A 12,954-nucleotide genomic window follows, 5' to 3' on the forward strand; every position below is an offset into this window, starting at 1 on the left:
TTGCTGCCCTTCTACCATGCGTTTTTAATGCGTTTCCGCAGCTGCAAAAACGCTGCGGAAACGCATTAAAAACGCATCGTGTGCACACAGCCTTAAAGTGGTGTGGTGTACGGTGAAACCAAATTATCACTTATCCACTTGTTGATCTGTGGCGGTCCGGCAGTTGGGACCCAAAGCGATTGGCACAACAGGGCACTTTTATCCCTGTTCAAATGGAGTGTTTGGCACATGCTCTACCTGCGCTGCACTTATTCCCTATGGGGCTGCCAAGTGCTGCACTTGTCTTTTTTCAGGCAGCCACATAGAGACAGGATGGAGCTGCATTTGGTCATCCGATCTGTTGGTCCGTTTTGTAATGGGGATAAAAACTCCCCAGTCTGCTGATCAGTGCGGGTCCTAGCAGTGGGACACCCATCAATCAGCAAGTTCACATCCAACGATCCTATCCTAGGACAAAATCAAAGTTCACCACTTGATATAACTAGTTTAACACAAGAAGTATGCCTGCGTCTGAGCAAATTAAACATTGACAAATCCCCCGGGCCAGATGGCATTCATCCACGGATACTGAGGGAGCTAAGCTCAGTAATTGACAGACCGCTGAATCTCATTTTCTTAGACTCTCTTAGAAACAGGGTCGGTGTCACAGGATTGGAGGATGGCTGACATGGTACCAATATTTAAGAAAGGTAAGAAGGTGGATCCAGGTAACTATGACATCGGTAGTGTGCAAAGTTTTTGAGGGCATCATAACAGATGACCTGCAGAGTTATATCGCAGAAAATAATATAATAAATGATAATCAGCACGGGTTGTGTCTAATCAACATGTTGGGTTTCTATGAGGTAAGTGCAAACCTGGATGTTGGTAATGCGGCTGATGTGATTTATCTGGACTTTGCAAAGGCATTTAATATTGTACCACATAACAGCCTTATACTGAAGCTACAGAAGCAAGGACTTGGGGGAACTATATGCAGATGGGTAAGAAACTCGCTAAAAGACAGGACACAGTGAGTCATCATAAATGGTACATTCTCTAAATGGGATTTTTGACCTCTTTATTAATGACCTTAGGGATGGGATTGAGAGTAAAGTGTCAGTCTTTGAAGACGACACTAAACTATATAGGATTTTAAAATCTGACCTAGACATTACAATATTGCAAAGCAATCTGGATAAGTTGACTGAATAGGCAAACACTTGGCAGATGAATTTTAATGTACATCAATGTAGAGTAATGCACCTAGAACGGAGTAATCCTATTGCTGCATATACAGTAAATGGGAGTATACTTGGGACTACAGAATAGAAGGACTTGGGTATTCTGGTTACAAGTAAGCTGAGCAGCAGTACTCAATGTCATGCAGCAGCTGCAAAAGCAAATAAGATCTTAGGATGTATAAAGAGATAAAATCACGTGATCCTAATGTATGGTTACCCCTTTATAAAATCACTAGTGAGGCCACATCTAGAATATGGGATCCAGTTTTGGACTCCACATTTTAAAAAGGATATTCAGAAGTTAGACTCAGTTCAAAGGCGGGCATCAAGAATATTACAAGGGATGGAAGGCCTCTCATATGATGAGAGGTTGAAAAAGTTCAGCTTATTAAGCTTAGAAAAAAGACGCCTCAGAGGGGATCTCATTTACATGTACAAATATATGTGTGGTCAGTACAAAGGACTGTCAGATTACTTATTCCTTCCAAAGACCATACTAAGGACCAGTGGTGTCATGCAAGGTGTGGGAAAGACTTAGTGCAACACAGAGGGAAGAGGGAAAGGGAGCCCAAACACTACGGAAAGGGGGGAGTGGAGACCTCCTAGTCTGGTCTAGTATCACCCTGTCTCAACTACCGTCCCTATATTGGCTCTTCACCAATCGCCGCACGTGAGCAAAGGAAGGAGATGAGCACTAGTCGATCTCCACTAAACTCTATAGACAACAAGGGTAGACAAACAGGGGGGAATTGCTTAGCTTTAGACGACTCCAAACAAATGCGCACACGGCCTCGAGCTCCAGAGAGGACGAAGTACTGCTCTTGCTAAAGCCTCACAAGTAGTAATGAATATCGCCGGCACCTCCCTCTCAGAAACACCAGGTAGGGAGGGAGAGGGAGGTAGCTGCTGGGTCCTAGAGACAGCCAGCCTCTAAGAAGATGTTTGTAATGCCAAACATAGAGATATCCTGCAACCAACTGCAGGGCGACTGTCTGTTACCTCTGACACACCCGTGACAGTACCCCCTTCCTCTACGAGTGGCCTCCGGACACTCAGGACCGGGTTTCTCATCAAAAGAGATGTGAAATGAGAGAACCAATCTGGGAGCGTTCACCTCTGACGCTGAAACCCACATCCTCTCCTCTGGACCATAGCCTTTCCAGTGCACCAAGTATTGTAGAGAAAAACGTTGGGGCGAGAATCTACAATCCTCAAAATCTGGAACTCCAGATTACCATCAACCATTACTGGGGGCGGTGGTAGAGGCGAGGGCCCAAAGGGATCCACATATTTTTTAAGTAAGGACCTATGGAGCACATTGTGGACTTTAAAGGCCTGAGGAAGTTCAAGACGAAACGCTGCTGGGTTAATGACGGTGGTTACTTTATTGGGACCAATAAACCTAGGTCCCAGCTTTCAAGGACTGAGGTATTTCATATACTGCCAAGGCATCATTTACCCTTTCAGTAAGCCCCTCACAAAATTGACTTCTAAGGGCTGAGTCATTCCATTTGGAATCCATTGCCCATCTACGGATTTCCGAACTGTACGTCTCCACTAATCAATTCCCCTGCTGAAGCCGACGTAGCCTAGACTCAGCCAAGGCGACTCGGTCAGGGTCATCATAGATAAGGGCCAGAGCCCTGAAAAACCCCTCCACAGACTGGATACAATCCAAGTCCTGCAGTAAAGAAAACGCCCAGGATTGAGGATCGCTCTGCAGTAGAGAGATCACAATTCCAACCCGTTGCTCTTCATTTTCGGAGGAATAGGGATGAAATTTAAAATACAATTTGCAGGCCTCCTTGAATACAAAAAAACTTGTCCCTACCTCTAGAAAACCTGTCCGGGAGGGCAACCTTGGGTTCAGGCTGGGCAGGCCTATCTGCAGAGACCCCAATATTGGCGACCTGTAGCCGCTGCAACTCCCCGTGGAGGTCATTCACCTCCAGAGACAGCCTGTGCAGCCGCTCTGCAACTGAACCCATACCAAAGGAAGAAAATTAAAAAAAAGAAGGTCCAAGCCCAAAAACACACAGAGAAAAAAAAACAAAATGTCAGTTTTGGTTTTTTTAATTCCTTTTCAAAACGTGCTCCAAACAAATGCGCACACGGCCTCAAGCTCCAGAGAGGACGAAGTACTGCTCTTGCTAAAGCCTCACAAGTAGTAATGAATATCGCCGGCACCTCCCTCTCAGACACACCAGGTATTTATACACCCAGGCCAGGGAGCTAATTAGCCAGAGGGAGGTAGCTGCTGGTAGCCTCTATTAAGATGATTATAATGCCAAATGTAGGGATCTCCTGCAACCAACTGCAGGGCGACTGTCTGTCACCTCACCTTATGTTATTAACGGTTGATTTCTTACACAAGGCAATCTCCACTACTAAAGGAACAAATCAAGAATATCGAGACACAGCTAACGTCTTCAATCAGCCCAGAGGATTTCCAGGAACTACAGAATAAGATCCAGGCGAATATTGACCTACATAAACGTGACACCGAAACTAGGAAGAGGAACAAGTTTGCTAGAGACTCCGAGGATTACGAATTGAACAGAGTTTACAAATGGCGGGATTACTCCTTTACCGGCAGGAACACCCACCGATCAGCAAAATCATCCACTGACTTCTCATCCTCCGGGTCCGAGGCCGAACGCAGGGAACCACTGACACAGTCTGTTCCTTTTTTAGGCCTACCCAGACGAAATCCACCCCGAAGAAGACGAGGCGAGGCGGCTGGCGGAGGAAGAAATATGGACTTCACCAGAGTCACCAGGTCCCAGACACATCACTGGTGGTAAATATCTCCTCCAAAACCCTGAGCGTCGCCCAAACCCTAGTATTACAAAAAGGTCTATCATTCAGCCCCACATACAAATACAGTACTTTCAAGTTGGACATGGAACTGCAGCGGTTCTACCGAACATTAAGCCTTAAGACGCACTTTGCCAGTAATCCTTCCACTACTACACCATCGGAACCACCAGCACGCATCACGTCCCAGAGCTTGGGTCTTAGATCCAAAAGTACATACAGACCCCCCCGGGGAACACCTTCATTGGAGACATTCATCTCCTTTGTTGACAGTGCATTTCAGGAACTACGTAGCAACATCGATAGATGTAGGGTATACTATCAAAACAATCTAACCCCCTTAGACCAACAAGCCCTCCATGACCTACAGGAAGATAAGGATTTAATCATTAAACCAGCCGACAAAGGCGGAGCCATTGTGGTCCTAAATAAGTGTGACTATATTGCAGAGATATTAAGACAACTACAGGATGAGTCTACCTATAGGAAACTCCCCAAAGATCCCACCTCTCAAATTCAGGGTCAAATAGCCTCTGTTTTACATCAATTTTTGGCAGCAGAGGTCATTGATACAAAAACACGTGATTTCCTTACAAATAGACATCCGGTTATCCCGGTATTCTACATTCTACCCAAGATTCACAAGAACTTGAGAAAGCCCCCAGGTCGCCCTATAGTAGCATCTACTGACTCCATCTTATCACCATTGTCCATTTTTCTAGAAAAATTTTTAACCCCCTTAACTCAAAAAAGTCCGTCATACCTACTAGACACTGGAGCTTTCCTTGACACCCTGACAGAATTAAAACAAGTCCCCCCTGAAGCCATATTAGTTTCCTTTGATGTATCAAGTCTTTATACATCTATTCCTCATGCTCAAGGCATCAACATGGTTCAACTCATGCTCAGGGACTCACAAACCGACCCATCTATCATTGACCTCTCCATAGAATTACTAACCTTATTTCTAACACAAAACTACTTCCTGTTTCAGGACACTTTCTTTCTGCAGACCACAGGGACCGCTATTGGATCCAATGTAGCCCCCCCGTATGCTAATTGCTATATGGCTGCCTTTGAAGCACAGATCATCTATCCGAACCCACTCTTCCAGAGACATTCCATTTTCTGGAAACGTTATATAGATGACATTTTCTGCATATGGGGGGGCTCCCATGAGACCCTTACGGAATTCTTCAATTATATGAACTCAGCATGGCCGAATTTGAGCTTTACCATGGACTCACATCCACAGCAAATCAACTTCTTGGATACACTGGTCATCAGAGATGAAGCAGGTCTTCTCAATACTGACCTTTACCGGAAACCCACTGACCGCAATACCCTACTACACTTCTCTAGCAATCACCCAACTTCCATGAAACGTGTCATTCCAAAATCTCAGTTCCAGAGAGTTAGACGCATCGTCTCAGACACACCACTCCGTAATCAACGATTACGAGAGATGTCTCTCAAATTTCAGGAGAGAGGATATCCCCAACCATTACTAGAGGAACAACTAAGTGAACATAGTCGACCACGGACAAATAACTCAAACCGTATCCCTTTTGTGCATATATTCCATCCCTCAGCCTATATACTACATAGGACTATACACAAACATTGGAACATCCTCGGCACAGGATAACCAACCACAACTGAATTCCAAAACCCTTTTCTACCATGCTTCAAAAGAGCACCCAATCTAAAAGATTCTCTGATACGAGCCGATATAGGACCTACCACACTAGGCCCACGCCAAAGACTTTTCCAAACACCGAAAAAAGGCACCTTCCCTTGCCTTTAGTGTCATCAGTGTAACAACATTCTCAGAGGGGATAACATCCACCACCCCCAAACTGGTAGAAAGTACACCATAAAAGGCTTTTTTACATGTGACACAAGCTACGTAGTATATCTTATAAAATGCCCCTGCGGCTTAATATATGTAGGGGAAACGACACAACCTATCAAAGATAGGATATCCAAACATAAGTCTACCATCAGATGTAAAAATTCACTGCTGCCCATCCCTCACCACTTCATCGCAGCAGGACACAGTATCGCACAATTAAGGTTCCAGGTAATTGAACATATCCAGCAGCCTCGCCGCAGTGGTAACCGCATTCAAAAATTGAAACAAAGAGAGGCTTTCTGGATCCATGAACTGCAATCTTTAGCCCCTAGAGGGCTCAACAGAGACTATGACCTCCTTTCATTCATGTGAATATCTATGTGCGTGTTGTGATTTTTTTCACTACTGTGTCTCATAGGACATTATAGGATATCCTATCCTAAGGTTCCTTGATAGAAGGACATTCACATCCACTTTATAGGTGTATTGTACATAACTGACCATATACTAACTTTTATCTCCTTCTATTCCAGATGTCCCAATGTGCCAACACTCATCCCCCTCCTGCCTCCTCCCCTTCTACTCATCGCGTAGCTCACGCCCCCCCTAAGGTGGAACGCACAAAACAGCCCCTAGGCATGGTCTCCCACTCCGTGGAATGCACCATCCTGTCGGGTGACACGCACGCACAAGAGCATGCGCACACCCCAACCAATCGCAAATGTCCTCTGAGGTTGCTAACGTCACTTCCTGTGACGTCACTGGAAATGCCCGACGTCAATCACATTTCCTGGCTTCCAATTGGCTATCGCACGCTTCCAAACCCGCCCACTCTCCAGATACACACTGCGTGCTTTCCCCTCACCATAATGCCGGCTATCAGCGGTGGATACCGCGTGTCCAGGGCTATCACACCACTCTTATCGGGGTCCAAGGTACGCTAGGAACAACCAGGTATTTTTTCCCACCTCAGCGTTTGCATTGAGCAATGCTGTTCCACTGAAACCACCAATTTTCTTTATGCCTACAGGATTCCCTGCTAGAAATATTGCGCCTCCCACTCCTTCCTCCTCTTCCCCATTCTATAGCAAGTGGGTATGTTACAATCATGCATTTTGTATTAGGCTATGTGCCCACGTTGCGGACCTGAAGCATATTTTTTACGCTTCTCCCTGGCGGGAAAATCGCATGCGGATATTACATGCGGTTTTCCCGCCAGGTAGAAGCGTTTGTGAGGCGTCTTTGCATGCATTTCCGCATGCGGGTTATCAAGCACTTCTCCAAGCATCACTTGGAAAAGTGCTTGACAACTTGTTCAGAATGGTAAAAAATAAAAAAATAAACTTTATACTCACCTTCTGATGCATTCTCTGCCCCGTCCGGAGTCTTGAGCGGCTCACGCTGTTGTGTGCAGGACCTGCGGTGACGTCATTGAGTCATGTGGTGGGTCACATGACTCAATGACGTGGCAGGTCCTTCAGACAACAGCGCGACGGAGGGAAAACATCAGAAGATAAGTATAAACTTTATTTTATTCTTTTTTTTACAGGTTCTTTGGTACCCAGGTCTGGAGGAGAGTCTCCTCTCCTCCAGACTTGGGTACCATCCGCACATTGATTCCGCAGCGCTTCCGCAAAATTAATGAACATGCTGCGGATTTTTGACTGCAGCATATACGCTGCGGAAAAATCCGCAGCATGGGCATTGACATTGCGGAATGCCATTGGGGACCATGGGGTGCGGATCTACATGCGTTTTTCAAGCGTTTACGCTGCGGAAATTCCGCAGCATATACGCTTGAAAAACGCTACGTGGGCACACAGCCTTATGCTAATTTTGATATTGTGGATCCTTCATCACTTTTGAATGTAATGACAAATTTAGGCACATTTGACCTGTACTCTTATGTTCTCTGTATATATCTTTGTATAACATATGTAAATTGATACACTCATGTTACACTTTTTTCACCTGCAGTACACTGATGAAGGTCCATGTGCGGACCGAAACGTTTTAATGTGGGCTGCTGAAATAAATCAGCAAAATATTCCAATCATTGGTGTGCCGAGGTTTTACTATTAATTCTACGGTCTTGGATCCTACTCGTGCACCTTGGTCCAGTTGTGCTGCGTTTTTCACTTCATTGTCTGTCACCTCTGACACACCCGTGACAAGGGGGCACTCAGTACGGGTGGAAGAAAGGTGATTCCAGCAGCTAAATAGGAAAGGGTTGTTTACAGTCAGAGAAGTCAGGCTGTGGAATGCCTGACCACAAGAGGTAGTAATGGCAGATACTATAACAGCTTTCAAAATAGGGCTGGATGATTTCCTCAGTACAAAATAACATTGTGGGTTACAGTTAATTCAGTGAAAAAATGTACAATTGGTGGAGGAAGGTTGGACATGATGGACCTAGGTCTTTTTTTTCAACCTTTGTAACCCCTTAGGCATCTAGCAGGTAGAGTAATGCCACATTTCATTTAGATGTGCCTATTTCAACCTGTCAGTGCACCATTCATAAGCAAAGCTGAAGGAAGCATAAGTAGATTCTTGGTAAAAATATTTGTAGCAAACCTAAATGTGATTATTCGCATGCAGTTACTGACAGTGTGTGTGGGGGGGATTGGCCTAAAATCAAATATGGCTTCACTTACATCGACAACTTCTCTTTTTTCATCATCAACAAGATCGTAAGTCATTGAGGGCCCCTTGCTCAACCCAAAAACTGTCCGTGAGTTTGTGGGTGGTGGGCTTTCATTTGGGAAGGGTTGACATTGGTTGTTTCGCATAGGGGGTTTGTGCGATACAGCCTAGAACCTTAATAAGCCAGACATTTAGATTTGTTAATCCAAGAGAAATACACTATTGTGTTTCTGTTGACTTGTGACTCTATGTGTATTTATGTGCTTGGTCAAGAAGAACAGACCAGTATTTGTATAACCCCGATTGTGGTCTCCTCTTGGATTTGGAAACAATGATGTTGATTTAAAGAGTCCCCCCCTACTATACCAACTATGTAAATAGATTAGCTCAAACAATGATACCAGAGACCTGTGAGTAATGCCCTCCCTAACCCCTTACCTGTGAACGTGTACTTGAAGGACAACTATAACTATTTTAAGGGACATGTGCTTCTGTAGCAGAGAGACTTAAAAACAGAGAATCAATGAGAAGAAAAAGATCAGTGAGAGTGTCGCACCATCAACTTGGAAGTATGGCTTTAACTAAAGAGACACAGATTTTGATTCTACATGATTTCGGCCTAAGGGTATAAAGCTCTGACTGGAAAGATACAGATCTGCTCCATTGCCCACCAGAGAGACCGTGGATACATTTGGGGAGACCAGGTTATGACGATGAAGTCACCTGGCCCCATGGATATGTTGTTTGGGGTTGCAATTAGGGACCCATCGGTTGCCTGGAACTCATGGAGACATTCAGAGAAGCCAGATTGGGACCAGCTGGTCATCTGGCTCCATGGAAACTCTTGGAGAGTCCAAGGTGGGACCCTCGGGTCTCCTGGCCTTGTACCTCGTATGGACTGCTAGCTTCCTAAGCTTGCCTCTACCTTCTCTCTGTGGGGGCCCGCCATAAGCGGAGGGCCACTGGTTGAGGTAGTTGGCCTTGGAAGTCCCAAAAACGGCTCCACTCAGGACAACTGAAGACGGCAGACACGTCTCTGCCCCACAACAAGGAAGACAAAACTTCCTGTGAGGGGAGGAGCTAAAGAAGAGGAAGTAATGGAGAACAGGGGCCACAATGGATCTGCGACCACTGGTATCAATGATCCTTCATTCAATGTGTCTATACCCAGACAGCAACAGGCTCAGAGACTGGGACCACCATAACAATCTCCGGACGGCCGGTCAGACACTGGCGGTGACTGTTACAGGCTCCGCATAAGCCCATGGATGCTTGAGCACTAAGGGGGGCACTATCTCCAGGAATGGAGGGGTTAATGCCCCCTGCGCCCAGTAATGGGGGTCTCCACATACCTCCACCTGCAGAGCCGCCACCACATATATGGCTGTTCTGTGCGCACAGGACCTGTGATGAGGTCACAGGAGGGGCGGAGTCAGGGGTCACATGATCAGGGGCCTCAGTGGATGCAGGACTCTGCTGTGCTGGTTGTCATGGTGCTGGATGAGGGGAAGGTTATGTGTGGGGTCAGGAGGGGTTTACAGTGTGGATGTAGCAGAGCCGCGTGTGTACGAGGTGTACGGAGCAGAGCCGCGTGTGTACGAGGTGTACGGAGCGGAGCCGCGCGTGTACGAGGTGTACGGAGCGGAGCCGCGCGTGTACGAGGAGTACGGAGCGGAGCCGCGTGTGTACGAGGTGTACGGAGCGGAGCCGCGCGTGTACGAGGTGTACGGAGCGGAGCCGCGCGTGTACGAGGTGTACGGAGCGGAGCCGCGCGTGTGCGAGGTGTACGGAGCGGAGCCGCGCGTGTGCGAGGTGTACGGAGCGGAGCCGCGCGTGTGCGAGGTGTACGGAGCGGAGCCGCGCGTGTGCGAGGTGTACGGAGCGGAGCCGCGCGTGTGCGAGGTGTACGGAGCGGAGCCGCGCGTGTACGAGGGGTACGGAGCGGAGCCGCGCGTGTGCGAGGCGTACGGAGCGGAGCCGCGCGTGTACGAGGCGTACGGAGCGGAGCCGCGCGTGTGCGAGGCGTACGGAGCGGAGCCGCGCGTGTACGAGGCGTACGGAGCGGAGCCGCGCGTGTACGAGGCGTACGGAGCGGAGCCGCGCGTGTGCGAGGCGTACGGAGCGGAGCCGCGCGTGTGCGAGGCGTACGGAGCGGAGCCGCGCGTGTACGAGGCGTACGGAGCGGAGCCGCGCGTGTACGAGGCGTACGGAGCGGAGCCGCGCGTGTACGAGGCATGTACCGAGCGGAGCCACTGGTGTACGGAGCGGAGCCGCGTGTGTACGAGGTGTACGGAGCTGAGCCGCGTGTGTACGGAGCTGAGCCGCGTGTGTACGGAGCTGAGCCGCGTGTGTATGAGGCGTACGGAGCGGAGCCGCGCGTGTACGAGGCATGTACCGAGCGGAGCCACTGGTGTACGGAGCGGAGCCGCTTGTGTACGACGTGTACGGAGCTGAGCCGCGTGTGTACGAGGTGTACGGAGCTGAGCCGCGTGTGTACGGAGCTGAGCCGCGTGTGTACGAGGTGTACGGAGCTGAGCCGCGTGTGTACGGAGCTGAGCCACATGTGTACGGAGTGGAGCTGTGTGTGTACGAGGTGTACGGAGCTGAGCCGCGTGTGTACGAGGTGTACGGAGTGGAGCTGTGTGTGTACGGAGCAGAGCCATGCGTGTGCAGAGTCGTGTGTGTACGACATGTACAGAGCGAGCCATTTGTGTACGACATGTAATGTAAGCTATATCCTATATGGTGGTGGTTTTTCCTCCATATTTCTCTTCTACACCTACTCACATCCTGGTTTCTCCTCCCTCTCATGTTCTGGAGATCCGACCTTCTGTCTAGTAATGAAGATTTCTCTTGTGTCTCTTAAGCAATACAACATATGGGGAAATTTTACAACCTGCGATCTGATGGGACAGGTGGAAACTATAATTGGCACTTGAACATTTGTTCTTTACCAACCTCATGATTGTACATTAGAGATGAGTGAATCCATTCAACATTAATTACATTTCTTTTTAGGAATTTACTCAACCCAGCAAATTCAAACAATTTGCATTCCACTTAGCTCCAATTGCCTAAAATGGCCACCGTCATTTTACACATTACCGAAGATTTCATCTACCAACCATCTCAGGTAGATATCCTCATAATGCCTTCAGTTGTCACATCACATGGTATAGCTCAGCCAATTAGGAGAGACAGTATCTTAGTCGGTATAAAAGCAAAAGTAGAAAATGCAGCAGTCATCTTGTATTGAATCTGGACAGTGAGAGGATGTCACAGGATGTCACAGCTCACATAGAGAAAGGAGAGAAAGCACAACAAAAATCAAACACTGAAGAAACTGTACAGATAGTGTGTGACAGCTCAGCAGTGAGGTAGACTAGTGTATAGTATGTGAGAAAGAGAAAATAATAGATTTAATTGATAAGGAGCGAGATATAGTAGAGCTGATAGTGTGGTTATAGTATAGTAGCAGTTCAAAGTGGTATAGTATTGCTGCAATTCAAGCACACTTTTTCTTAATTTTTTTTCATTCATACAGAAGCAAGCCATCAATATTACTTAAAAAAAAACAAGTGAGCTTGTCACAAACAGTACTATTAATTATTTGCACACCCGGGTTTAATTTATTGTAGGTACTCACCACACCAATACTGTGGCCTATTGCTTTTATTGCATGAACCTGGAATTCCTTGGTCGCTTATTTTCTGGGAAGGATGGAATTGTGGTTTAAATCTAGTGTAGTTCATACTGTATGAAAACAGAAAAAAAAAACTGGAACCATATTTAGCAGCAGCACCATCACTGCCACCAGCCATTTGGACACTAGTGCTTCCAAGTACTGGAAATAATTGTCTTCCTTTGCCTCCATCAAGCATACTAGTGAGGAGGACGTGAAGGAGGTTATTTATTACACTTCATATCACTTATTATTAAAGATTAGATTTTATTATCATATAAAGATTATTGTTATTACTATTATTAAAGGTTAGAGTCAAGCTGCCCAAATGGACTAGACAACAGGCCATTTCCAACTACTATTTGAACAATATACCTGAAGTTTTTTGCAACGGTCTGCACAACCGATTTACATCACTGGACACGGATGAAAGAAAGCCTGAGGAATTATGGACACATATAAACAGTATTATTACTGAACAAGCCAGTAAGTCAATAAACAAGAGGCAGAAGAGACCCCCATACACATCATGATTAAGAGTGGAAACACCAGAAATGCGTTGAGAGTCGGGCTGGTCTCTGACTGTCCAGCCATGGACTGTGTAAATGTCATTATCTTGACATGTTTTTAACCTCACCACTTTGTTGATAAGATTAATTAATAAAGATGATTTACTCTGTGAAGCTGGATCCTCCTTTAATCTTAATTGAAGAGACCCTAAAGATCATTGAAGA

General features: G+C 46.6%; 1 protein-coding gene across 1 annotated transcript in view; it reads right to left on the reverse strand.

Annotated features, from left to right (window-relative positions):
• Positions 1-9,963, reverse strand: part of LOC141271877 (uncharacterized) — a 52,819-nt gene extending 42,856 nt beyond the window's left edge. Inside the window, exon 1 of the mRNA XM_073682079.1 lies at positions 9,891-9,963. Within this exon, the coding sequence (XP_073538180.1) occupies positions 9,891-9,916 (26 nt within the window). The 5' untranslated portion in view covers positions 9,917-9,963. The remainder of the gene's footprint in view (positions 1-9,890) is intronic.
• Positions 9,964-12,954: the final 2,991 nt, after the last annotated feature.

This window comes from Phyllobates terribilis, unplaced genomic scaffold, assembly GCF_046119375.1.
Source record: "Phyllobates terribilis strain yellow unplaced genomic scaffold, ASM4611937v1 Scaffold_5__5_contigs__length_657084704, whole genome shotgun sequence".
Lineage (NCBI taxonomy): Eukaryota > Metazoa > Chordata > Amphibia > Anura > Dendrobatidae > Phyllobates > Phyllobates terribilis.